Source organism: Coccinella septempunctata, chromosome 4 (genome assembly GCF_907165205.1).
Source record: "Coccinella septempunctata chromosome 4, icCocSept1.1, whole genome shotgun sequence".
Taxonomy (NCBI): Eukaryota; Metazoa; Arthropoda; class Insecta; order Coleoptera; family Coccinellidae; genus Coccinella; species Coccinella septempunctata.
The window spans coordinates 5853838-5881725 of record NC_058192.1 but is presented as its reverse complement, the minus strand read 5'-3'; the positions used below and the strand labels follow the sequence as shown (position 1 = coordinate 5881725).

Sequence of the window (27888 nt, the reverse complement as noted above, 5' to 3'; positions counted from 1 at the left end):
TTTGAAAATTCCACCTATTTTTAGTGCTTCTTAAGGAAATCAAATCGATATTTTTTGTCCATGCAAGCAAATTTCGTTTTCTGGTAGGCAATCCTCCCAGTATTTGGCATCGTGTGTATATATCATCTCTTATTTCTGAGAATTTAATGCGATATATCACACATCTGATAATGAGAGAGAATCGACAAAACTGTTTGTTTTATTAATAACAATAGTTATAATTGTATGTAAAGGTGAAAAAGGTGGCGGGAGAGGAATAAATGAAATGATTCAACTGATAATGAAATTGTAATCTCCTTATTGAGTTGCTGATTTATTACTTCCTCTGGTCCATTTCATTCCTGAAAAGGATGAAATCAAGGAAATAAAAAGCAGTTTTTGAGTTTGGTATTTTTTAGTGATAATCATGGATTTGTGGGCTGTCAAGGTAGGTATTCTTCTTTTCTTCATAATGTTTACTTTATATTCAATATAGAAACGTAAGAGAAAAATTATACAGAACTAGAATACATACTCTACACATAGCTAGTGAAATTTGCTCGTATTGTGAAAAATATTTTGTTGTTTGAATACATTTTCGGAATAACTCAGATATCTGGAAATCTCATCAACTAGGTATCTTCTACAGCTGTAGTTTTTATTTAGAGTCCAGGTAAATTCATGAAAATGCTAAAAATTATATTAAACCAAAAGATTGATTTCTCAATTCTCTACAATAACACCTCTAAGTATGTATGTATACTATACTTCTGTATATATACCTGCACTATTTGCATTTAATTATTATTTTCGTTCATGTCCAAGAGATATCGTATTTGAATTCAGGTCCTTTGTAATCTATTCAGCCGTTATTTGAAATAAAGTTATGGATGTGTAGGAATCCCGATATAATTCAAAATTTTGTAATTCTCTGGGGATTAGGCTGGATATTCGAATGATGAAAATTAGCATAAATTCCTGATAAAAATAATTCCTTTTTAGCCAACAATACAATAGATGCATTCCTCTCTATATTTTCGTCTGAATCATCGTAACTTATCATAATTTAATCTACGGTTCAAACCAACCGATCTGTACCGATACTGTCTGGAAGTCCATAGATTATAAATATAAAGCCACCAATACTCAGGTGATCAAGATCAATATAATTTTTCTCGTTATAAAGATGAAATTCCGTACAATGAAAAAAGTTGCAATATTTTTCCAGATAACACTATCCTATCTTGATTTCGGTTTTATGGTATTACTGAATTGTTTCATGAGAAAATAGTAGAATTCGTTTGTTTCTAGGTTTGTACCTTGTTCTAGGTTTGTAACTTGTTTTCCGTCAATGTTCTTTTCTAATATTGGTTGATTCTTTAATGAAATGGTATACCTGTTCTTCGAAGTTAGCATAATTATCATTCCGATATTTATTTTCTTTACTACTCCGATTCGTACAAATAATGATATCATCTGTAATCATGTTTTCCCGAATAGTTAGCATGTGTAGGATGTGTGTTGTACTTTTCCAAAATCTCCTAGTCCATTGGGAATCTACGTAGCAAAATGTGAACAAAGTTGATACAGTGATTAACATAGGGACGCAGAAATTTTTTATGTAAATATGTGAAAAGGATAATCCCAAAGATCTTGAAATTAAAAACGTCTGAGCTATGTAAAACATGACACGATCGCTTGATTCATCCGAAATTTTCATTCTCAACAAAAGAAAAAAAGTAGTAAATTGAGAATTAACTCGTATTGGAATTTTTCAAAATATGACTAGTCCACGAAACATACGGTATACAAGTCACGTTTGATCATCTTATACTATTGAGTAATACAAGGAATGTTGGTGAATATTTGTGGTGAATAATAATATCTAATAAGTGATTTGTAATGTAATATCGTGTTTGACGTATAAGACTTGGATTTTCTCGATTGATTTGAAAAACTAAGAATTATATAATTGGAATACACACCACATTCTGCTAAAATAATAGATGAAGAATCCCATTTTGAATGTTAGTTTCGTATTTCTATTCGTTTAGATAAGTTCAATTATGTGAGAATAACCAATGTGTTTAGTGTTTATTGTGATTGTCACATCTCTCTCAGTAAGAATTATGGTCAAAATCAATCGATTTAAGAATAATCCAAATATCACATAACATAAGATTATAATTACCTACCTACAATTGTTTACTTCTAAAATAAATTACAAATATATTTGTGTCATAAATACTTGTAAACATAAAAAATGCGAATCTTTTCCAACCAATATGGGTCAAGTTCCTACGATAGGATTGTCCTATCTTCAGATGCTCATGCGATGATAATAAGAAATTTCAACCTTGATCATTATCATTTCATCTGATAAAATTCATTTCCGATAAAATGAAAAATGAATCATTCAATTAGGAAACGATGCTAATAAAATCTTCTCTAAACGAATGAGTCCAATTAGGAAAATAATTGAATACATTTCCAAACTTCAAACTATTCAAAAAATTTCACAACGAAAGCAAAATGATTTTTACAGGACCGTAAAGTTTGGATCTAGAAGGTCCTGTGTTAATGGGGATACCTTGTATGAGTATATACTAGTAGAAATAACAATTTCTAACCAGATCAATTTTAGTTAACTTCAATTTTATGTTTTGTTTTTTAGATTTCGTCGTTCAATCAGTTCTTCAGTGAATGTTTAGAGGATGGTTCAGTTTAATTCAAAAAGGTTTTTTCCTCCATATAATTTGAGAACCGATTCAAGTGCTCTATAATTCATTTGGAATATTTGATAAGTGGGTGAAAATAGCGAAACTGCAGATCGATTGTTTAGGGAGAGAATATGACTATGAATATACCTGTCTGGGTGATAGCGTTGTTCGTATCAATTTTATGGAGAGGAAGTTTAGGAAAAGCTATTCATCAAGGTGAGTGGAGAATTTTGTATTTTGAACTTGAAGAGCAAAGAGACAATCTGTGAGTCTAACAGTTATATTCAACTCTAACTTAATAATGCGCGAATGAACTTTTGAAAACAGAACAATTTTTTTTCCTCATCTTAATTGGGTAATCTTTCAATAATCAAAGAAAAATTGATCTAAAATTGGAATTTTCAATTGTCTTCTCTTTTCTATATTCACTGTTCAGGTTTTCATTGTGGAAACCACCGCATTTTACAAAATTTTGATTGTCATTCTGATTTAAATTGATTTCGTAGAAAAAATTTAATGTTTGATGGACGATTATAACAACCAAGAATTTTTGAAATCACTTCACTTGTTTCGCTATTGAAACAGCATCATCAAGTTAGTGGATTTAAAAAATTGTACCTATTCGTGTTGAAGATACACGATAATGTTCTTGTAGTGCAAATCGTTTAATTCGAGTTCATTTTCTCATTGATTTTGGTTGAATGACCACTTGGAATGTGACATTCGTACAATTTGTATGTCTGTGTATTATTGTCCTCGAAATTTGGCTGCTCCATAGCGAAAGACCAAGGTCAATTTCTAACGATCAGAGTTTTAATTTGGAATTTTAATTAAAGGCTGAAAAAGGGCTAGCCAACAGTCTGAAATAACGTGTTCTATATTCCGAAGATTTGGCACATTCTAGTTAGCGAAATCTGACGATGTGATAATGAAAATTATGTTACTTGTTGCTGGCTAGATCTATTTTTATTATGGCACCACATTGTTCGTAAGCAAGGCTAATAATGTAGACAGTATCATTTCAACTCTCAAGGAGAATTGAATGAAAGCAAACTGATGCTACAAATTTTTAGGTACAGATGAGTTCAGCATGGAAAGAAAGAGAGGCAGAATGTGAATGCCAACTTAGCCCTCTAAAGCTGAATTCTTCAATGTGTGCTTTATATTATTTTGGTGATAATATTTCCTTGGTAGAAGAGCTTTTCAGCAAAGCCTCTCAAAATATTCGGATTGAAAATATTCGACTTTGAAAGTAGAACCTCTCCATTCCATGAATATCACCGCCACAAAATAGTTGTAGTGTGGTGATATAAAACGTTTCTGATTGTTCGGAAAATGTTGAATAAAGATTTTATTATACTGAAGCACATGCAACTTATTTTGTTTGAAATTCGTTTGATTCATCCAATCCATTCTATATCAAATACTTCTGACAGGTTTTGCACATTGAAACCAACGCCAATAAATACTTAGAAAAAGATTTAGAATTTCAGTTTTGAAAATTAAAACACGGAAATAACCATCCTCAAAGAATTCCGGTCAAAACAAGTCTTGTTAAAATGAGAAATTCCCTTTCTAATCCATTGCTGAAAAGGTCCTTCCATTGAAATTGCTCCAACTGGATAGTCTACCGCCCTATATATATATATTTACGTATTGTTTTATACCTCAACTTTATTTAAAGTTAGAAAATCTGAATGAGCCAAAATTCAGCCTGCGCATTATGAACAAAACCAGACAGGTGTTAGACGTTCTGTAATGATTCGATACATTCTTTGGGAAATTAGAAAATCAGTTCTCATTTACCAATTGGAAAACTCTATAGTACTCAGTATAGTATATCAAAACAATAAGACAGATTGATAAGTGATTTTTTCTTTAGTTTAAGTTTTGCCTTTAGGTAAGTACAGAAAAATGTTTGCAGTGGTACTTGTAAATCAAAGTTATAAAAGATTACAAAAGGAATTTTATTTTTAAATGCATATCACCAGCAAAGTTTTTATTTAAATAAACAGTTTTCAACACAAAAAGTAATGTTACTAACTCATGCCCACATGTTGTCATTTTTGAATTCGAAATATGAGAAAATCAAAAAAGGAACGCCCCCGGGTGGGCTCGAACCACCAACCTTTCGGTTAACAGCCGAACGCGCTAGCCGATTGCGCCACGGAGGCTCATGTTTGTTGAGAAACTTTGGATGTACATACCTGTGAAAGGTCACAACTGCGATAACTATTATAGTGGATAATCTAAACCTTTTTTTCTTATGAATTCGTGTGATTGAGTTGATTTCATAAAATTTTTCTAGTTTCAAATCACCTAAGTGGCTTTAGTGTCACCTACAGTAACTTCATAATCTTTTAGATGGCAATGTTCAAGAATCAACACTATTCTACAAATTCTTACCAATTACCGAGTGTTCTACAAAACACAAATATTTTTTTACAGATTTGACATACTACAACTCATCGCCCTCTATCTCGACCAATTTTTCAACAATAATTTTCAACTATCAACCCCTACCTGCGGATACGAAGAACTACCCTTCACGATACAACGTTTATAGATCAGCAGAAAGGTTGAATGATAACCAGTCACAAAGTGATACACCTATCATAACGATTTTGGAAAACCAGACATGTTCAGACTCCTCAGAAGATTTTCCTCATGTTTTTTCCGTGGAAGAATTAAGAAGTTGGGCAATTATCCCTGTGATATTAGTTGGAATATATTGTTTCACCATATTAGCTATCATCTGTGATAAATACTTCTTGCCGTGCATGGAAATTCTTTGTGATGTGTTTAACTTAACCCAAGTGAGTATATTTGCAATAATTTTCCTATCAATTATGTATTTTCCATGTTTCCATGATATTTCTGCAACATTGAGGGTAATTTCTTTGAGTTATTTCGTATGAAATATAATTTGGGATGTTGATTAAAAAGAATCGAAAGGAAAGTGGTGAAAATGTTCGAATAATTTTCTACGCAGTCGAGCTAATTGCCAATTCATATCTATTATTAGATAATGAAAAATGATGTCCTGAATTCGATTGGTATTTATTCACCTGCTGTTTACTCTGTAACCTACCACACAGCCCTTGAATGTTCCACATTAATTCGCTGAAATGGTCCATGAAAATGATATCCCTCAAAGTTCAACACCAATTCGAATTCATAATCTAGGATTTATATGCACTTAATTTGTAAAATTGAAAAGATTCGTTTTCTAAACATTTGTTGGATTATGTGATTGTGTCGGTATTCATACTTATAGATATACAAACATCTAAATGATACACTTTTTATACAAAATGTAATTAGGCATTCATAGTAGATTACAGATCTAAGAGTAACTTCTTGGTATACATTATTTGCACTGTACTGAATCGTGTCCTTAAAATTATATAAGGAAAGATCCTCAGACAGCTATTCTATTAGATTCACAAGTGAAAATATAAAATTTAAAATTATTCGTAATCGATATGTTGAAGAGACTATTCGAAAATGCAGATTATCGTATGTATTCTAGCTGGAAGAATGTTTGTTCAGATATCGATTGTTCGCAAATAAATGGAGCAATTAAAGGATATTTAGCTTCAAGTCCTAACGATAAGGTTTTGAAGTGGCTCGAGCATCCTTGAGCTAAGTCTAATGCGTCTTTTTTCTGAAGGTTACAGACAGGTTATTGCCCCTGTCTGATATTTTCGAATGTATGCAATTTTTCTCAATACTGTGATTTTTCAGGATGTAGCCGCAGCCACTTTCATGTCCATAGCTACGTCTACCCCTGAATTATTTGTAAATATAATAGGAACTTTTATAACGGAGTCTGATTTAGGTGTAGGAACTATTGTGGGTTCTTCTCTGTTCAACGCCCTCGGGGTAGCAGCTATTGGTGGCCTAGCAGCATCTCAGGTATGTTTTTCATGGACTTCGAATAAATTAAACACAGATACGTAAGTCTATGGAAAGACTGTTTTATATTTTTGATTCCTGCACATTTTAATCGTAAAAAATTATTCTCAAATTAATTTTTCAGCCAATCCAGTTAGATTGGTGGCCATTAACAAGAGATGTGATAATCTACATATGCGCAGTATTCCTCTTAGTCTTAATAACATGGGATGGTTACATCTTCTGGTACGAAGGGTTCATTCTGTTCGTCGTTTATTTCCTCTACTTCACCGTGATGTACAACAACACAAGAATCTCAAACTATATCTCAAAATTCCTCCCGAAGAGAAATGATCAAACAAGCGATTGCGATGAAGCGAGTATCAAAAAAGACTCCATAAGCACAAGCGACCGAAAAGTATCAACTGTTTCCCCATATGGTTCTTATATGGAGGATGCACACCACAGGCAATCTCAACAGAATTTCAAGAATTTTCAATCAACCACCTTAAGCACGATTCAGATAAAAGACCATGAGAAGGGTATGGCCACTATTGAGGAGAAGAACGAAGAGAAGACAAACGACGAAGGTAGGCGTTTCAAAGATGGCTGAATTGGTATATTGATCATGTTTTTTCAGATGAACTGCCTTGGTTTGTGTTTCCAAAGGATGCAAGTACCACTGTTAAATGTTTATGGGTTTATTTGTTCCCAATCAAATGCTTTTTACATATCTTTCTTCCCGATCCTCGAAAACACCCGAATTTGTATCCACTGATATTCGTGATGTGTATCGTGTCCATTGGTATTAATTCATATGTCGTTTCTTGGATGATAACATTGATAGGTAAGACAACACCTTCTATCTGCCTGATTAAGAATAAAATTGTCGAATTTGAACCTTTATTTCTAGGAACTACCTTCAGAATTCCAGATGCTGTGCTTGGATTCACATTTCTGGCTGCTGGTGGATGCTTACCAGAATCAATATCTATTACAATAATGTCCAGAAGAGGTACGAAGAGCTAACTTATTGCCTCATCCTGAATCTTTACTAGTATTACCGTGTTCGCAATTTTTTAACGTTTTTATATCGTGCTCCATTTTTTTCAAACAGTGGCAAACTTTCGATAACTCTTATACCTTAAAAGCTAATTCAGCCAATATTATATATAACAGTAGTGGCTCGTAAAAATTTGAAACATTGCTGACTTTTTAAATACTCTTGTCTCTTTGTACCAAGCTTATCTCAACTTTTTTTGCTTAGGTGAAGGATCAATGGGTGTGTCAAATTCACTTGGAGCCAACACAATGAATATATTGATGTCCTTGGGTTTACCCTGGTTTCTCAAAACTATAATGATGGGCACCAACAAGAATTCTTTCATAAGAATTGAATCTGGAATCATAGAATACACCATAGTAGCACTGATCGGTGTGGCAGTCGTATTATTTATTACACTTTATTTAAACAAATTCCAGTTGAGAAAAAGAGTAGGTGTGATATTAAGTTTAGTGTATTTTGTTTGTATTTCGTTGGCGATTGTGTCTGAACTATTGACTAGAGAACATTGCTGACGAATAGTTCATCCACCATTTAAAGAGGTTTACTTACTTCTTCAAATGTAAGGATTTAGGTTAATGAAATTTTTTTCGATGTTTTCCCTTCCCGAAATTGTAATCAATTTAATTGAAGTATTGATTGGTATTTCAAATGAATTGGATTTGGATCCAGTTAAACCTAATATAGAAATTGCTTTACCAAATCAAACTACATAGTTAATTAGAGATAGGTATACAATATGAATGTTTTTTCCTTGAGTAATTATGTATTATTTCTAGTATTTTTACTTTTCTTCGATGATTAACAATATTTTTTGTACTTTCAAATGTGATTTTCATTTGAATTTTGATATTATTTCGCGATAAATTAATTTTTTTAATTTTTGTATAGTTGGACAAGTTTTGAACCAGGAGTTTCCTGTTGGAATCAGACAAGTTTCAGCCTTGTAGAATTTGAATGAATGAAGTGAATTTTAGCATAATTTACCCTGTACCTTCTTGTAGATATGTGAGATAATCCTTCCAAGTATATAGTACCTATATCGCAATTTTTCTCATTTCTTCTATGAAGAAAATAAAAGAGTTTACCTGATATTTAATTTCATTCCTCGTTTCTTCATGTGACTGTACTGTAATCTATAATGTCGAACAAGAAAAAATATTTATGAAAATTGGTTTATTGTACTGGTTTATGAAAATTTAAAATCGAGCTCTTATAATTCATTACTTTCTTCCCCATTTGAATATCATAGACTAAACGAATAGCCGTCTTTCTGCACCTTCCTATACAATGCTATATATTCGTTGGAAGAGCGAATCTTGGGTAATATGAATTTTTCACAGAATTACTCCTTATCCATGAATTCATTGAGTTCTTTGCAATTCAACTTTTTCAAAAACGCGATCACAAACGAAAAACAATTGAAATTGTCTTCATCGTAATTTTCTGAACGCCACATAGGATCAGCATACACAACAGCCAATGGACTATCCCAGTGACTTCTCCAGACCTCTGAACTTTTGTAGACTACGATTGACTGATTCCAATCCTGGGTGCAGTTTTTTCGTAAACCTCCTGAATCGTATTCGTGAACTGCGCCTCTGCTATCGGTCACGCCGATGTGTAGATTTTTGTTGTAATTGTAATTCCTGAAAAAAAAATTCCATATGAACAAGTGAATATGTGAACTTCTCGGTGTGACTTACTCTAGAAACGTTCCAGTTGTCGATTTGATGACGATCGAACATGGGTATTGTCCAGCTTTGACAAATGGATGCGGTAACCTGTCAGAAAATATGCGAAAATATAAATTTGCAGGTGAATCTTTTCAAAGGACATTTTAACATGAAGCGTTAAGTTGTTTCTTATATAGGCACCTTTCTTTGAAAATGTTCATTCCATTTCAAATGAATCTTTGGAACAGAATTTTTTTATAAAATGTTCAGAAGGTTTATTCCTAATAAGCATCTCTTTTTATTATCTATGGAGAGTCAAATAACAAAATTCAGATGTTGAAATAAAAATACAATGCGTGAAGAAGAATTTATTTAAGGATTGCATGGAAAATTCGTATTTATCGATTCATTAAATATCATATCTAAACGCAAAGGAACAGAAAATCTTCTTTTGTCTTAACTTTTTTGATTGTCGAATCATTGAGTATAAAACCCATTGAGTTCAATACTCAATGGCCTAATGGAATATACGATAATAACATACCTGAAAGGAATATCCTCCACAGGAATAAGGGACAAAGAAAAGTGGCACAGTGGACATACTTCAGGCAAATCGAAGCAAAAAATTGTCCCACAATGTTTAAAACAAAGAATTTGCCGATCCATGCCATCCATGCTAGATGAAATATACTGCTGCTACGCCACTGGTGAAGACTTCAGTTCAATCAAATGCTTATTACAGTAGCGTCATAATAAACAACACAGTTTTCGAAATGGATTGAAAAATTTGCCTAACGGTAGCACTAAAACTCGTATGAAATATATTTTGAGGCTTTACGTCACTTCTGTTCTCTCTTCAATCATCAATTTAAGTTGATTCCAGAGACAAACTCTTCTCTTAGTTCTCTTTGTTGATTGTTAGAAATAGGCACTTTCTCTAAGGAAATAGGATAATGTGGACTCCATCGATGGCGCATGTGCTCCTTTTTATATGTTTCAGTGGTTGCAGATATTCATTCATTATTATACAGGAAACAGTTTTAGGTAGAGGGGATTGTGAGAAGTTAAAGAAATAAATAAAAGGTGTTTGAAAAATTATGCTAGACTAATTTAATATTGAAAAATCACCTGTTGATTGAATTATAGTGATGTCCTTTTTAGATAGAATATAATTAAATTATTCTTTATTCAGGATGATTCGAGAGAAAAATCACAAGTTTTTTTTCGAAATTGCTTCTAATTATTAAAATGTCACATTATATGATGAAATAAATTATTTTACAAGTTTTTCTTAATTAATTTCTAGGAAAACGACGCATGTGTTCAGGGCATGAAGTAGGTCTGAAACATATTTTGTAAATATATAGGTTTTTCAAGTAAAAATATTTCCAATTTGAACCTACCGCAGGTGATTCCTTGTACCAACACTTCATCACCTCAAAAACTGTGTTGCAAGGGTTGGAGCCTCCTGAGAAGAATAAGGGGTACTTCAGTTTATTCAAGTCATCATTTAGAGGAAAGTCTCATATGCATGTTGGTTTTTTTTTTTGCGATATGGTCTCAACTATCAAGTTCAGCTTTGAGGAATAAAAAGATCAGAGATCAGGAAGAATTGTTGAAAAATGGAAATACTGGATAAACGTACTAAAGGAGACATAAATGTTATACATCATTTGGACACTGGATAAACTCACTTAATTTTGAGCACTTCCTCACTGCTGGACCAGCCTCAGCCTGCATATCAGCAGGAAGAACAGCTAAAGCAGCTTCGGGATCTACTACACCTTCTTCATCAACCTAAAAAAATATTTGAAGAAATATTTATTAACGAAATGGATTTTTAGAAAATAACTTCAAGTTACTCAAGTGTTCAGAAACATTTTATTCAGTGTATATACGAAAAATGAGAAGGTACTCACTATAGCCATTTGATCCAGAAGGCATTTGGAGTAACACATCAGTTTCTCATCCTCAGCAAAATCCCCATTTTGTGCTTTGGTGATCAAACCTGAAGACAGGCATTGTTAAGGGATATTAAAAAAAAAATACTCATATTCACCTTCGTCTACTCCAACTTCACCAACGCAAGTATTATGTAGATTATTAATTAGATCCTGCATCTCTTCGTCTAGACCCTGAAAAAATAGTTCTCTGAATTTTTTGAAACTACACACATGGAAATACTCCAACTCACCGAAGTATATGCTAAAAATGATACTAAAAGTACAAAAACACGTTGTCGCATTTTAAAGACCGTTCAACGAAGTGGATTTACAACTGAATTGTAAATGCGAACAAAAATCATTTATACCAAAAAATTGTCATTGAGTGAGGTATAAATGATATAGTTCGAATAAGAAAATTTCACAAAACGGGGGCAAACCTATGATCAATTGGGAAACAAGTTGTTATTTGTTTCAAGTCGTGCGTGTAAATACACATTTGAATATCATTCTCATGATTCTATTTCCGCTGTAACCAAGAAACTGAATGAAATGCAGTGTTTTTCATTGATAGGAAGATATCTCATTCTTGCCAAGAAGTGGTGGACTGAAGTCGAAGAAAATCCTCATTCGAAATATTCGAATGTTTCAAATCAATTTCTCGAATACTATGAGGATAAGGTACTCTGGTGACAACATTACCTTTATGGGAACATTATCGTTTTTTTACAAAATTTCTTCGATCTATCTTTTGAAGCTTTGGAGTGAAAGCCTGGCTAATGAACAGGCAGATTTGTATTAGTTATCCCTCAAAATTAGTTTTTCTCAAAATGTTAAAAGATCCGATATCGAGTCTTTAGATTTTTCAAAATCACAGATATTCCTTATCGGAACCCACCCACACGAAGTTAGCCAGATGTAGGTGGTTCCGGCGCAAACGCGAGCCTTTGACATAAAATACGAAAACGATGTTCGGCTCCGTAAATTCCGGAAAATCAATAGTAGTGTTGTTACTCTGCTGCAGTTTTCCCGACCTTAGTAAGTGCTCTTTTGGTAACATTTATATTTTGTCATTGAATCATACCAACAGTTTCCGCTTGCACTGACTACAATCTACCCAATAATTCGAATTCGTTCGGATAATGTAAGTTATTTAGCGGGTTTTCTCTATCGGCTTTTCCCCTCCTTACAGGGCGTATTTTGGAAATCTGTTGGGGGTTTTCTGGAAAAGTACGTTGTTGTTTCATCATTGGAGACTGCGAGAAGAGAGAAAACAAGTGAACACTCGAATACAACTCGTTTTCTATCGAAAAATATGGTGGGATATTGAGAATTGGATCAAATGAATTGGAAAATTCTTTTATCTTGAATATCAGTAAAAATTAACGTTTGAACAGCTGTTTCGAATTGAATGTGGAATTTTCGATTTTATGAACATCTTGGAAGTATAATTTTCTCTCCAACATATTGTTAGTATTAAAGACCGTTGTCTACTGAATTAATATAGGAAAATATCATCATTCTCATCTCGAAAAATGTGCAGTTACTTTCGAATTTCATATTTTTTATTTGTACCCCACAAATTTCGTGGAAAATAATAATAATTTACCTGGTTTATATCGGGGTACAGTTTTGGAAGTATAAATTTATGCTACATACTCACTATCCATATACTCTAGATAATTCTGAATGGAATTTTAATCCTGCGTTGTTTTCAGTATTCAGTAGAAACATTTTATAAGATCAAGATTCATATCACGTGCCTCTATATTGGGCGAAATTATTGTCAATAATTCCATTACTTCAAGTCGCACTTAATTGTTGTTATGATACGAAAGTTGCAAAAACCTGTTGTACAGAAAAGCGAAAAGTCTATCCTGTGAATCTAATCATTCAATAGATTACAGGCCCATTACAGATGATGCGCATGTAAAATGATAATGAAAATAGGTTATGTTGGAATATCCCGGATGGAGTATAAATTTGAACTTCCTAGAATCGCGCTCATTATTAATTTTACATCAGTACTAAATTATAGACGGATGGATCTCAAATCGTTGATTTGTTACGAGAGTATGGAACAGAAATTAACTCAAAATTATTGGGAGAGAGAATTTATGCTTTCGGAATCGATAATTCTTCACTGCAGCAATGCGCGCTATTCACACAGATTGTATAAATGAAAAATTACAAACTACCCGCCGAAAAAAAATTGTTGACAGTTCTTGACGGGTTTCAGTGGAATAAGTACCTATCGAAGGACAAAATTGTCTATATGTGTATTTATTTGTATTGACAATAGGTATCCTGGTTCACACGCATCTAGGAGCTACGGTTTTCGAGGAAAATACTCGACGTCAAACTAGATGAATTGTTTTTCCGACCATAAATTATTCATTGTTGGAAATAATCCGTAATGAATTTTCTCTATATTCCATAAATTCTTATCTGATTCTGCCCAAATCGTCACTCAAATACTAAAATGCCCATTAAAGATTATTACTTTGACGTCAACTGTTTCGCTTATAAGTGTCATTCGTGCGATATCTGAAAACGGCAATTTTCCAGGTTGGAAAAATGCGTGCCAAATTTATTATATCGCGACCGTCAGAATGATATTGACATTTTTATTTCGCTTCTCGCGTAAACTAGATCGATGGACCAGAAGACTCAGTCTCGACCTGAGTATGGATCCGTCTCATGGCATTTTTCAAATGCCAATGCTCTTATGCTCATTTTTGAATGGAGTTAAATGATCAATGAAATTTTAGTCAGACCCCACAGAAAAAATTGCTTAGTTCTCTGAAATGACCACTGAGTATTTACGTGAAAATATGGGTTTTCGAAAACGCTAGATTTTCATCTTGGAAATGGCATTTTTCATAAATTGCAAATTCCACTTGAGAATTCGTCAAGACCGAACGGTTGCGCCGAGATGAATGAAATCTTCAGATTTATCACAAGAAGAGTTGCTCTTTCAGAATACGTATAACAATCGGATGTACGATGATTTTCCTGGAAGATAAATCACTCCAAAGATGACCTTCGAAAAATTCCCAAAAAGTTGGGTTCAGTTAAAACTTCCTAAAGATCGAACGGTTATGACGAGATGGATGAAATTCTCAGATTCTTAACTAGATGAGATGCTCTTTCAGAATATGTACCATATTTAGATCTACGATAATTATCTTGGAAGAAATTTGACCTTCGAAAAATGCTAAATAGGTTGGGTTCAGTTAAAACTTTCTCAAGACCGAACGGTTGCGCCGAAATGAATGAAATTCTTAGATTTATCACTAGAAGGGTTGCTCTTTTTTTTCATGCAGAATCACCCCCTGAGACCCCTGAAGTTTGTCGCACTCATTCACCAACACCCTGTCGACTAACATCGTGCATTCTTGCCTTCTCATCTTAGAACATACTGTTCCAGAACTTTGGAAAAATATGAAATAAAGCTGTTGTGAAGCCTCTGCTAAAATACACCCTTTCTTCTTCAGGTAACCAAAATTCACACGAATGGTGAGAGTGAAAGACGAAGCTGTGCTACGACCAAATGTCAACGCGAAGCCACCTGTAACCCACCAGCAACCGATGAATCAGAACCACATCCTCAAACCCTGCAACAACCAGAATCACCTGCATCACCACCACAAGATCTACCACCATTACACGTATTATCACCAATATTCGGCCGGCCAATCGGAGTCGGACCTCCTGTCTGGCGTCACCGGGGAGTCAACGACCCCAAAGTTTTATTTCGGGCCCGGTTTCGAACCCCAGACGTCGGGAACATGTTCGGTGCACGGCCAGCCGAACGGGGATGAAACCAAGAACTCCGAGTATGTTGTGTTTTTTCACGTCAATCCGGGTGTGACTATAAGCTTCCAGATTGGTGACACGACCGAGGTGCTGAGAGGTGAGTCGGACCATGCTGTCAGCTGAAAAATGAGATTTGATATTTTTTTCATTGAAAGAAGGCAGTAGCGGACTATACAGGGTGAGTCTTTGACTCGTACAGATATTTTAAGGGTAGATTCTTGAAGTCAAAAGAAACACTTTTTTCCTTTACCATTTTTTCCGAATCGGCTCGGTTTAAAATATACAGGCTGTTGAAAAACCATTTGTTTTGTTAGGGCTGGCACAGCTCATTATGAAAACTTAAAATGGTATAGGAAAAAAGTGTTTCTTTTGACCTCAAGAATCTACTATTAAAATATTTGTACGAGTCAAAGTCTCGCTTTTTATAATGTAACTTGGGGAGTAAAGCACATCTGGACCCCTCATACATGAAGTTGGGTAGCATATAATAGGCGTTTTTTATTTGAATTCAAAGGAACTGAGCAGCAAATAAAATGATAGAGTTTCATCAAGAGGTGCAAAGCATCCTTGGTCTTTATTGCAATGGCATAGAATATTTTTTCATTTCTCTTTCTCTTGAAGGGGATTTGGGATGTAAAGCAGAAGAAAATCTGGGAATAGTATTGGGCCTTTTTTCGATGTTCAGTAATATTTCAGGTCACTACCTTGGGAAGTTTGTGGAAATATAAAATATCTTTTATTATTTAGATTCTAGCCATAACTTTGACGTTTCTTCTTTGATGTTCGATTTTCTCCAATGGCGTACCTTAAACACCATATTTGGTCTATGTGTAACTTTTTTCAATCTTCGTCTCCTCTCATATTTCAAATTTCAATCTGCTGTTATATTCGTCTGATTCAATTGGGATTTTCGGTTATATAATCAGCGTTGCCTAGGCTTCCACCCTAGCACAAAAACTCGATTTCGAAAATCTCGATTTTTTAGGTCAAAAATGAGCAAGGGGTTAGACCCCCCTAAAATCACCTATTTGCTACTCTGTCTGAAAATCAGGATGTTCTATTACTCTCCTAGGATATGGAGTGCAAAGAATTTGTTTTGAAGATTCTAGAAAACCAAACAGTTTATTCAATAGAGAATTGCACTCCAGAGAGCTCTTCGAAGTCAACTGGAAAATGAAAAGTGGAAAAACAAAAAAAATTATTTTCTCCTGAACAGTGTCAGATTTTGGAAAGTTTGGTATGAAAATATAGGTTTTCGAACACGCTGAATCTATTGAAGGCAATTTCGAAAGCCTATCTCCGTTCGTTTAGATTTTCACTTTGGAAATGGCATTTTTCAAAAATTGCAATTTTCAATTTGCGATATCTCCTGTTATATTCGTCTGATCCAATTGGGATTTTCGGTTATTTAATCAGCGTTGCCTAGGCTTCCACCCTAGCACAAAAACTCGATTACGAAAATCTCGATTTTTTAGGTCAAAAATGAGCAAGGGTTTAGACCCCCCTAAAATCACCTATTTGCTACTCTGTCTAAAAATCAGGATGTTCTATTACTCTCCTAGGATATGGAGTGCAAAGAATTTGTTCCGAAAATTGTAGGAAACCAAACAGTTGATGCTTCAATAGAGAATTGTACTCCGGAGAGCTCTTCGAAGTCAACTGGAAAATGAAAAGTGGAAAAACAAAGAAAATTATTTTCTCCTAAACAGTGTCAGATTTTGGAAAGTTTGGTATGAAAATATAGGTTCTCGAACACGCTGAATCTATTGAAGGCAATTTCGAAAGCCTATTTCCGTTCGTTCAGATTTTCACTTTGGAAATGGCATTTTTCAAAAATTGCAATTTTCAATCTGCGATATCTCCTGTTATATTCGTCTGATTCAATTGGAATTTTCGGTTATATAATCAGCGTTGCCTAGGCTTCCACCCTAGCACAAAAACTCGATTTCGAAAATCTCGATTTTTTAGGTCAAAAATGAACAAGGGGTTAGACCCCCCTAAAATCACCTATTTGCTACTCTGTCTAAAAATCAGGATGTTCTATTACTCTCCTAGGATATGGAGTGCAAAGAATTTGTTCCGAAGATTGTAGGAAACCAAACAGTTGATGCTTCAATAGAGAATTGCACTCCGGAGAGCTCTTCGAAGTCAACTGGAAAATGAAAAGTGGAAAAACAAAAAAAATTATTTTCTCCTAAACAGTGTCAGATTTTGGAAAGTTTGGTATGAAAATATAGGTTTTCAAACACGCTGAATCTATTGAAGGCAATTTCGAAAGCCTATCTCCGTTCGTTTAGATTTTCACTTTGGAAATGGCATTTTTCAAAAATTGCAATTTTCAATCTGCGATATCTCCTGTTATATTCGTCTGATCCAATTGGGATTTTCGGTTATTTAATCAGCGTTGCCTAGGCTTCCACCCCAGCACAAAAACTCGATTTCGAAAATCTCGATTTTTAGTATTGCATTCTAGAAAGCCCTTCAAAGTGAAAATGAAAAATGGAAAAACCAGAAATTCGATTTTCTCCTAAACAGTGTTAGATATCCGAAAGTTTGCAATGAAAATTTAGGTTTTCGAATACGCTGAATCTATTCCAAGCAATTTGAAAACTCAGCAAAAAAAACCATTCAGTCGAAGCTGAATATATTTGAAAATCACTTCCTTGATATGAAAAATTGGTATGTTTATAAATGATTGGTTGTTTTTTCATTGATATATTGGTCTTACTCATTGAGTGGGTACCTGAAGTTTAAAAGTAAAAGCTAAATCATTTTATCGCTACCTGGCCCAATCCCATAAATCCGAATGGTTTCCTACCGAATCAAAATTGCGATTTTTATCCATTTCCTGTGGATATCGTTCATTGAAACTACCACTGAATTGTAGTAGCCCAATCCGTTGATAAGACCTGATGAATAAGGAATTGTTGAAAACCAAAATTGAACTTATTCATGAATTATTGCACCGTAAAACTTCGTTACAAATCATCAGTATTCTCCGACACGTCATACCATTCCATTCTCCGAGCCGAACGCGGGATCGGGTGGTTCCGTCAATACGATCGAGTAAACTGTTTCTAATTCAGAAATTCTTCAGAGTCTCAGCTACGACGTATAGTAGTGATGTGTGTTCGTACGTTAGTTGTGTTTCGATAAGTCTTTTTGTTTACGTGTCAAATAAGTAACTATGTTTATCAGTGAAACACTAGTTACTTGGATTGATTGAGAAAATCTAAGGGTGAGGTTACTTAACCACCATTGCTGTTTGGTTTTTGACGTTTGGTTGTTGACTTAGTAGCTTTTTTACGATTACTATCATAACCTAAATCCTGAATGAGCTAGATCCGGGTGAATTGAATTGATTGAACAACACTAATTTTGATACGTTTTTTGATTTGATCAACGATTTATGATACTCTCTCTTTCCAAACTGATGGCTTATGTGTAATTGATCGTAATATGTTGATTGTTGGGAATGGGACTAGTCTGCGAAGAATTTGATGGTAAAAGGAAGGTAATGGTTGGAAATGCGTATGACTGAGGTCGTTGGCTTCTTTTAAAAACTGTTCCCGTTTCTCTGTTGAATTTGCCCCCAAGCACTGGCTGCTATCGAATTAAAAGACTTATGGAAGGTGGAATGTGTTCTTCAAAAACTTTTCGATAGTTTTGTAGCCAAAATATTTTTCCATTTGGGAATGTTTTAACTTTAACTTCGTTTTACATAGAGTAAATTGTTTCTCTGGTTTCATTTCGAATCATTTCAAATTGAAATGGTAAACTGAGATTGACTTCCTTCAAATAATCCAAAAACTTTTTATTACCATTTTTTATTTCAGTATAATTTTGAGTAGACAGTGGGCAATTATTGATAAGTTTTCCGAACAAAGGAAAACTAAACTTCGAATTGTGTATTTCACTATTCAGCGATACAAAGTTCAAGATAAAAACAAAATTGAAAAATCTACCAAAATGGAATAACAAAACTGTCAGTATTCAGATGTTAATTGCATATGTTGAAATTAATTGTATTGTGATGTTCGTACTGTCAGGTTTCGGAAAAAAAAACCGTTTTTTTTCTATTATCCCTTTGGTATATTTAACATTTGGAGATAACAAGTTGAAGTTTTCGATTTGTGTTATCTGAAAAACATTATGTATGTTCTTAATGATTGGCATGAGAATTGCTGATATACACATACTTTATTTTACTTTTGCTTTCGTTTTGAATTATAAGAAAAACATAAACCGTTAATTGATTGAGAAAAATTGATTAAACTGTGCATTAGCATCTAAACAAGTGGATATCGAAAATATGGTAGATTGATGTTCGGTGAAATGGTTGGAAGAGTTTGGAAAAAACAAATAAGTACCTAACTAGTTAAAGATGTGGGGTTTTCATTAGATCATTTCGAATATTGTCGAATGTTATTACATGCATTAAAAAAATTCTGAAGTCAATTTCGATAGTTGAGGTTGTTTTGGAATTTCACGTCAACTGTCAGAATTTCACAGCCTACTCGACCGAGAATTTTTTCAAACACTTTGTTTGTTACATATGTCCTTTCAGCTGAGGGGAAACAGTAATACAAAGAGTTTCACCCTCAGGAATGTACTATATCAATATTCGTGAAACTTTGTGACTGCTACGAGGTCAGACAAAATTATTGGGTACCCCCGAAGATTTTATCATGTCTAGGGAACAACGAACCTATTGTAACCCTAAGGACACCCTCAGATTCTTCTATAGAAACGTTATCCTATCGATCGGTGTCTTGGAAGCTTCTGGCGAAAGTATGAATGGCGGACGCCTCTGTTGTACACATACGGACCACCCTGTGTTCGCTGAAGAAGTCGGTGTATGGGAATCCGACCAAGTGGAATGCCGCCTTTGGCTTCTGAACGGGATATTCCGTTCGGAAGATACCTATGGAATGTGTCATCTTCTCAGGTATCTTCGCGATGTCACCTATGCAATTTCTTCTAGGAAGATTGCGGAGACAGAGCTGGGAAACACACAGAAGTTGACTTTGGGGTCTGAATTCAAGTTGTCAGAATGGAAAACAATAAATAAAGGAGTGAAGTACACTCAATCTTATATTATTTGTCTGCTTTTATCAGCCAGTAGAGGTTAGGTCCTTTGTTGTATCACATTTTTCAGAAAAACTAATCGCTTTCTCGAACAGTTTTGAAGCAAGGTGTTTGAATGAAAAAAATAACGGTGATTTAAAGTGCCAGTCATAACGAATCAAAGTTATGATGGATCAAAACTCATGAGAATGAATAATTATGTTTCCAAATTGACTATAGTGGAGCTAGGGTTGATTTCTAGCAGCAAAAACAGTTCTGATTGTGGGGTGAGGAGACAATAGACCTTGAGGACGCAGTGCAACGTAACCCCCTTCAAAATCGAGAATCTAGGGTTGATTTCTTCGATAACAAAAATGGAACAGTTGTGCCTGTAGGTATAAGATTGACGTCATGAGTCAAGAGTTCTGCTGGCTATGCTTAGGAAAATTGACAAGTCGAAAAAAGGTGCCTTGCCATTATACTGTGAGTTTATCTTCACTCAACCCATTTTAAACGTTTGAAAGTTGAGGAGATGGTATTCCCATATTTCCCATTTTCTCTATCGACATTCTTCCGTACCAGATGAGCCATTTACCATAATTTTCCGGAACAATCCACTGAATTGATTCATAAAATTACATTGGCACGAATCGTTTCAAACCAATTCTGCAATTTCGATGAAATTGCGAAAAGTTGTTATATTTTATAACGTTATATTTCCATTTCGAGCTGACCTTTATCGTTTTGTTCGAAATCTGTCGGTGGAAAAAACTGATGCATTACGTTTAAACCATAATTTCCCATGAATTATTTAGGCTACTCCTAAATCGAATGTAATTCAAAAGTATTTTTATTTTTTGCTTCATGTCGAATAATCATATTTCCCGGATCTATATGATTAAAAATAAACTCTCATATTCATCGAGGAAATTGTTTGTTTTTTTCCCGATTTGAAATAAACCTTTGATCATTCACGAGCTCGAGCAGCTGATAAGATGCATTAGATGACTCTCCTACTTTGTGCAAGATCTGAATAGGACTTTAATTTCGTCTCAGACTAGATATATTGAATATTGAATACGATTTCACCATATGATATGATCTACGTGTGAAATCTTGTTCCTCTGTAAGAACTCAAGAAGTTTTGGTTTTGCCTTTGCGCTCGTGTATTTCATGTGAATTTTCCAAATTTTGCAAATGCAATTCTTCTACTTATTATTTCGTGTGATATTTTGAACGAAATTTTCGAGTCTACACACACACCCATAACACTCTTTAAAATTTTACTTCCACCTCGATAGTATATATTGTGGAGATGAATATTATAAACATGAAAACAAAGGAATGGGTCAGATTTTCCTAGAGATCAATGTCAATCGATTTCTCATGGAAAACTGAAGCAACTTTCCAACAAATACGTCGATGATTCATCTTATTGTTTGCAGGAAACGGTGGATGAAGATTTTTATAATTCACTTTAATCTATCCATATCAAAACGTAAACACTCGAAATGTGCATGAGGTTGGCGCGGAAATTAAATTTCGTTATCAATATTTTACCATGGATGGTGATGATGATCACCTCCAAATGAGGGGGTTTCCCTAAAACGAAACGTTTCAGTGCTACCAACAGCAAAAATGTGTGTGATCACCGTAGCCTCAGAATGAATGGAAAATACGTGGAAAAACACGAAAAAACGTTAAGGGTCTTATGTATTTTTATGAATTCACGTTTTTGGCCAAAAGTTGGAATATTTCGCCACTGCTTCGTCAAATTTGCAGCGTTGCCCGAATTACAGTCAAAGTGCAGGACGGATATCGCCAATTTTTTCAACCTGGTAACGCGATCATAATAACAACACTCGAATATTCGAAGTCCTTCGAACATTCCCCTCCAAACCAAACGAAAACAATTCCAAGAAGCCCTATATCGACTATATGCATCGAGCGTTCGAAAAAGTATTTAATTTAATGCAACCGGTTCGTTGAGATCGGCTAAATCAGCGTTGTCGGTTATCGGAATTGCATTGATAAACATTCACTTGGCCGGGGAAACCCCGTTAGTTTGTGAATTGCGATGCCAGAGGTCGCTGTAACCATTGCTGTTAAAAATTCGTCAAAACCAAGCGGTTGCACTAAGGTCCGTGGAATTTTTATAGGATATTCTTGAGTAGTTTATCTAAACTGTGTATCATGGTCGATACATAGCAATGAATTGAATCGACTAAGATTTTTTGTCTAGAAAATGCCAGAAAACTACATATTTCCAGCCTTCCTTTCCTATTGGGTTTTTTCAGTCACTAAAATGAGCTGGAAAGAAAAAATCTAACCCTGTTTTGAAATTTTCATATCATCATCTTTAATATAGCTTCTCACAAAATTCGTTTTTTGACCCAAAAACAAAAATCTCCTGTTTACTGGTTTTTCCGAATATTCCGAAAAGATTCTCTATAAAAGTTGCAGCGTTTTTGAAAACCTAAATTTTTGGGCATCCATGGAATTGTCCATACTCGATGCCAAGTACAGACTGGAACAAAAACTAAAAGAAATGTTTTCTGGTGTGATTGCTCTATTCCTTTACTCCTGATAATAACTGGGTGGTATACATGTCCAAGAAGCAAATCGCCCACAATACAAATCTCATATTATTTGACCTCTCGTCGATAACGATACAGTTAATCATAACACAGCTGTAAATCATATTTCATTCCATGATTTCTAGGGACCTCATTTACGTTGCACTTATTTCCGTTTGAACAATAGGGAAAAGATCCATTCAATGTAATAGCATTGTAAAATGAGGAAGTACCAAATGGTCCATGACCATAACCACAACTTTTAATATTAATGTTTCGTGTTGCTGGTTCTCTTTTCTGGTTAGTAGAATATGGTAATCTGTTCATTCATACGCTGTATAAAAAGAAGAAAAATATCTAAGTAACATAAAAGAATGCACCCTCAATTTGTTACATTGAAACATTACCGAGAACATTACCCACTGTCCCTATAGAGTCATTCGGAACAACTGTACTTATGCCTTTCAAGCCATACCCTGTTTCAAATGTTGAAGCTAGGAAAATTAAATTATATTCATAAGATAGAGAATTTTCTAATCTATAAAAAATCATCAAAGAGCAAACAAACAAAATCGTTTTTTTTTCCGCAAAAAAAATTTAATAGTGAAAGTCGGAGTGCGTTCACATACCCCGTATTGCGGGTAAGTGTGGGCACCCTCACGGGGTAGGTGGACGCAGTGCTTAGTGAACCACACAATCAAAACAAATTACAAAATAATGACATCAAAATGTTACAATATTAGAGAAATGCTGTTTATTGTCAATACAGAAGCGCCTATTACAAGCACTGCATTACCTATTGTTCGTGCCACCATTCCTGGTGAACACAATACTTGATACATTCCCCTGTTGGTGGCTCTTCATATTTTTCTGAACAAATAGGACAATACTGATCGAGTCTTAACTAAGAAAATCAACAATGTCATAATTTATTCCTCACTGAACTAATGCCCATATAATGAATCTATGCGCACACTTTTCCCAGTAAGCCAAAATTTGAATTGACGTTCGTATAGAGTTGAGCAGCTAAGAGAACCTAAAATTTTTCATTATATATTTAGATTAATATGCGTATGATCGAATTAAATATAGTTTAACACTATCGGACTCGGAACTCGGACCTGGCAGAATTTGCAGAGATACTAAAAACTAACAAGAAATCTAGTGAATTTGGTTGATTGCATATAAAAAGTTAACGAAACGTCGCAGGGCGCACTACTATGAAAAACTTATTTGGTGATTCTGCGCCTTTGCTTCACCCAAATGAACCCCTCTTTCATACATTCCATAGTCGAGATATACGCACTGCGCACACTTACCCTCTGCGCTCAGTTACCCCGAATGACTCTATTACTTATAACCTGTTACCTCAATCTACCTTTGACGATATACTTGGCATTGGATCAAAACGAATAAAATGTTGAAATAGAATTTTGTAGAGATTTTTTCGCAGCTGTTAATACTCGATGTTTACAGGAGTGAATTAAATGATTATCTCTTTATTATTCACTCGTTCATATTCTCCTATCGCTCAATCCTTTAATTCCCTAATAGTATTATCATTTCACGCTTTTATTATTGTCGGAGATACGCGTATTTCTACGACGCACCATACATCACATCGACAACTTCCTGGTGGGCGATGACGTTCATATCACAGGAACTATGGCCCTCTGAACCTTACCGACAGCTTTTATTCCAACCTCTGAACTCGATGCGAGTACACAAACTCGAAAGAGTCAATCGGAATTGTTCAGTTAATTTGTGCATAAGTAACGAATTGTTTTGTCAGACTGCTCGTCATGGTCTGGCTTGAATTCTCAACTCCTTTGCTTGGGAGGGGAATGGGCTCGGAATTTTTCGTCAGTTCTTTCCGAAATGCCAGAAGATGGAACGACCTTTATGGCGACACAACTCGTTTTCAACAAGGTCATCTATAATCCTCCATGACTAGACCCGACGATGTCCAGATGAAAAATATAAATGAGCTAATGATTTTTTGCCCCGCCACCTATCCTTAGAAGATCACGTATCTCGAGCTTCAACTCCTGGGGCCTAACATATTTAAGCCTTTACCACGTTTTATAAGACACGTTGTATAGTGCACGTGCGAAATCGTGGGTGATTTAAGTTAGTAAGTCAAAGCTTAACTGGAAAATGGTTTCAGAGTTATAGGCATCTGAATTTTTTTAATATCGATTTTGAAGCGTACAGAAGCACAGTGTTTTTCTCATATTTTTGTGAAAAATTGGCTTTTTACAAAATTTCTGATCTGCATTGAAACCTTTTCCAAAACACGCTGAGATTTTTCTAGTTGATTAGGAAATAAAAGTATTATTTTTGTTCACAAATCAAACATTAGCTACGAGGTTGTATTGATATCTAGTAAGCCTAGACCAGTTCCATGCATAAAAAAAATATTACGTTACCATAGCAACGAAGAACAACTCATTAGAAGTGTCACTGTGAAGTTTGAGATCAAAAAAGGAAACCAGAGTTACGCAATAAATAAAAAAAAGATGTCCACCGAAATTGTGAAAATCAAAAAAATGGAGTATCGAGCCATCATCAAGTATGTACCTGTATTTAAAAGGGTTAAGAGGTAAGCAGATTTACGAAGATATGCTTAACACCCTTGGTGATCAATGTCCTTCGAATGCGACCGTGAAAAATTGGACTGCAAGCTTCAAAAGAGGTAAATTTTCCATGGAAGGCCAGTTTCAGTGTCAGTCCCCGAAAATATCGATGCAGTTCATGACATGATTTTATCAGACCGTCGAATTGGGCTAAAACGGATATCTGAAGCACTGAATATTTCATACGAACGCTTTCATCATATAGTTCACGTCAATTTGGACATGAGAAAAATTGCTGCAAAATGGATCCCCAAATGTTTGAATGTTGACCAAAAGCGTGCAAGGGTAGAAGCATCGCGTTCGATCTGTGTTCGATTTGAAAACGATGTTGACTTCTTAAACCGAATTGTTACTATGGATGAGACTTGGGTACATTTCTGCGATCCAGAAACAAAGCAACAATCGATGGAATGGCGACACTCTGGTTCTCCAAGACATAAGAAGTTTCGTGTCCAAAAATCTGCTGGAAAAGTTCTTGCTTCAGTTTTTTGGGATTGCCATGGAGTAGATAATCATGATTGATTTTTTGGATAAGGTTGGAACAATAACCGGAGATTACTATTCGACATTTCTGATCTCTCTACGGGAAAAAATTAAAGAGAAAAGACGCGGAAAGCTATCTAAAGGTATTTTGTTTTTGCAGGACAACGACCCTGCATAAAAATCTCATGTTACCATGCAAAAGATTCGTGATTTAGGGTTTCACCCCCCTTATTCACCAGATTTTGGCTCCATCCGACTATCATCTCTTTCCTCAACTGAAAAAAAGTTTAAAAGGTCCTAAATTTTCTTCCAAGGAGGAGGTAATAAAAGCTGTGGAGGTTTGGTTTGCAGAGCAAGAAGAAACATTTTTTTTAAAGGTCTAGAGACGTTGCAGGTTCGCTGTAATAAATGTATCCAATTAAGAGGAGAATATGTTGAGTAATAAAATATTTTGACATTGAAATTTTGGTTCTATAGTAGGCTAAGAATTTTTCAATATATCCTCGTACTTATAGCTGTTCTTATTTCGTATTCTTTGAGAAAGGTACTCAATCTATAAGATATTATGTCTACTCCACCTCTGAATTCAAACTTTTTTCGGCAAAATCAATGGTAGAACTGTAATCAAACTCTACGATCTATTGCTTCACTTCTGTGTTTCTACTTATCGATTTTCTCCGTAATTCCACTGGAAATAGATTATTTTTAATTTCAGTTAAGAGATTTTCCAGATCTTATATAGATTTTTTTTAATTGTTCCGAGAATCCACGATTACGAATACAACTCGTTATCTTATCCTGTACGCTTAACATTTGTTGCTTATTCAATGCAACTCTTTTCAATTTCAAATCACCGATTAGGCAAAGTTTTGTGTTTCTATAATAACTGGAGCAATATTTGTCGATACATTGGCCAGATTACATTCATTTGCATAAATCCATAAATTCGTAGATATTATTGTGTTTGTTGGAGGGAAATGAGCACGTTTATTTTGACTTCACTGGAGTTTTTCGTCCACCTAGTGTGATTGACATCGAAGATGATTATAACTCTCAGATTGTTGAAATATTCTAGTAGCACTCAATTTTTGGGGAAGAATGAATTGAAAATTCAATTTTGAACTAATTTTTCAAGTCTTCCATTTCGTCCGATTCGTGATATTTTGCGAAATGATGTTGAGGTCACGTATGAATTGTTTCTTCGAACAGTAAACCACTTCGGGAAAGCATTATTCTTGCGAAATTGTCGAAACTATAACATTCTCTTCTGTATTGTTCCAGGGTGACTCAGAGCCCATATTTCATCATACGTTCGACAGGTAATAAAGTCCATGATTTATAGGAAGTTGTTATAGAATGTGAGCGTTTACATCTCTTAAAGATTGAAAGGAATGTGATTTGCCACGTCTATTTCCCATTCAAATTCACCATCAGTCGTGATATCGCGCTAAAATGATCCATTTGGAGGAGTTCATTCCTAATTTTGGCATTGTTGCATGTGCTGATGATGTAATTGTTCTAGTCCACACAATAGGTACAATTTAGTAACATTATCCATGTACCCTAAGCAAAGAGACCTGCATACAGACTACCACAATGCAATTTGCGTTAAGTTTGTATATTCAAACACCAAGAAAATTGCAAATATCCTAACGTAAGGTGGAACTGCAGCATGTTAGGAAGAATATCGACGTTATATTTAATGGAGATCCTTCTTTCTGGTTTTCAGTCAAAATTCACGATTGTGGTTCAACTCTTTATTGTACTGCCTTGATGATGGATATGTATGACCAAAATTCGGCCAGTACAATGTAGAGTTGAACTACAATAGTGAATTTTGGCATGATAAAGATCATTCAACGTAAAATTTTGTTAATCCATCTATTACTCGAATTCATTTCCTAAATAGCAGTGCTTCAACGTTTTGATGACATTTCGGAAGGTTGAAAAAGGGTGTTCGAAAATGCAACCGAGCTACTGACATAATAACTGACAACGTATCTTTTTAATTAATACAGATTTGAGATTG

The 27888-nt window shown here is 34.7% G+C and overlaps 4 protein-coding genes and 1 non-coding gene across 10 annotated transcripts in view; 2 read left to right on the top strand and 3 right to left on the bottom strand.

Moving 5' to 3' along the window:
- The first annotated feature begins 237 nt into the window (after window positions 1-237).
- On the top strand, window positions 238-8651 carry LOC123311592 (sodium/potassium/calcium exchanger 5-like). The gene is made up of 8 exons (XM_044895644.1): window positions 238-427; window positions 2654-2915; window positions 5148-5515; window positions 6447-6617; window positions 6742-7186; window positions 7237-7443; window positions 7510-7611; window positions 7864-8651. Exons 2-8 carry the CDS (start codon window positions 2831-2833, stop codon window positions 8172-8174), a joined length of 1689 nt encoding a protein of 562 aa, XP_044751579.1. The 5' UTR covers window positions 238-427; window positions 2654-2830; the 3' UTR covers window positions 8175-8651.
- Trnan-guu lies at window positions 4800-4873 on the bottom strand. The gene has a single exon. It is a non-coding gene; the product is annotated as a tRNA-Asn (tRNA).
- LOC123311593 (MKRN2 opposite strand protein) lies at window positions 8358-10288 on the bottom strand. Its single transcript, XM_044895645.1, has 3 exons — window positions 9880-10288; window positions 9366-9443; window positions 8358-9308 (listed from the first exon to the last, which is right to left on the bottom strand). Exons 1-3 carry the CDS (start codon window positions 10008-10010, stop codon window positions 9005-9007), a joined length of 513 nt encoding a protein of 170 aa, XP_044751580.1. The 5' UTR covers window positions 10011-10288; the 3' UTR covers window positions 8358-9004.
- Window positions 10289-10552: 264 nt separating this feature from the next.
- On the bottom strand, window positions 10553-18049 carry LOC123312416 (general odorant-binding protein 83a-like). Of its 4 annotated transcripts, none has more exons than XM_044896830.1 (6): window positions 17841-18049; window positions 11395-11470; window positions 11255-11343; window positions 11030-11132; window positions 10739-10803; window positions 10553-10676 (listed from the first exon to the last, which is right to left on the bottom strand). In XM_044896830.1, exons 2-6 carry the CDS (start codon window positions 11453-11455, stop codon window positions 10659-10661), a joined length of 336 nt encoding a protein of 111 aa, XP_044752765.1. In that variant the 5' UTR covers window positions 11456-11470; window positions 17841-18049; the 3' UTR covers window positions 10553-10658. The 4 variants fall into 4 exon arrangements, with proteins under 4 accessions (XP_044752765.1, XP_044752763.1, XP_044752764.1 ...); XM_044896828.1 differs by having other exon boundaries at window positions 17881-18049; XM_044896829.1 differs by lacking the exon at window positions 17841-18049 and adding an exon at window positions 12942-13404.
- LOC123312415 (fibronectin type-III domain-containing protein 3a) overlaps window positions 12202-27888 on the top strand; it is a 51701-nt gene continuing 36014 nt past the window's right edge. The window contains exons 1-2 of one of the 3 annotated variants that reach the window (XM_044896823.1): window positions 12202-12316; window positions 14776-15194. In XM_044896823.1, the coding sequence (XP_044752758.1) occupies window positions 14795-15194 (400 nt within the window). In that variant the 5' untranslated portion in view covers window positions 12202-12316; window positions 14776-14794. Of the gene's footprint in view, window positions 12317-14775; window positions 15195-18187; window positions 18336-27888 lie in introns of those variants that run through there. The other 2 variants (XM_044896824.1, XM_044896825.1) reach the window with 2 other exon arrangements.

Excerpts from the sequence above, each read along its gene's own strand:
- LOC123312416 (XM_044896827.1), bottom strand. The coding sequence starts at position 11,580 with ATGCGACAACGTGTTTTTGTACTTTTAGTATCATTTTTAGCATATACT. Across the intron at positions 11,471-11,529 it reads CATTTTTAGCATATACTTCG|GGTCTAGACGAAGAGATGCA; the intron begins GTGAGTTGGAGT and ends CTATTTTTTCAG. Across the intron at positions 11,344-11,394 it reads TGAAGTTGGAGTAGACGAAG|GTTTGATCACCAAAGCACAA; the intron begins GTGAATATGAGT and ends GCCTGTCTTCAG.
- LOC123311592 (XM_044895644.1), top strand. The coding sequence starts at position 2,831 with ATGACTATGAATATACCTGTCTGGGTGATAGCGTTGTTCGTATCAATT. Across the intron at positions 5,516-6,446 it reads ATGTGTTTAACTTAACCCAA|GATGTAGCCGCAGCCACTTT; the intron begins GTGAGTATATTT and ends GTGATTTTTCAG. Across the intron at positions 7,444-7,509 it reads TTGGATGATAACATTGATAG|GAACTACCTTCAGAATTCCA; the intron begins GTAAGACAACAC and ends CTTTATTTCTAG.
- LOC123311593 (XM_044895645.1), bottom strand. The coding sequence starts at position 10,010 with ATGGATGGCATGGATCGGCAAATTCTTTGTTTTAAACATTGTGGGACA. Across the intron at positions 9,444-9,879 it reads GTGGAGGATATTCCTTTCAG|GTTACCGCATCCATTTGTCA; the intron begins GTATGTTATTAT and ends ATTTTCTGACAG. Across the intron at positions 9,309-9,365 it reads ACAACTGGAACGTTTCTAGA|GAATTACAATTACAACAAAA; the intron begins GTAAGTCACACC and ends TTTTTTTTTCAG.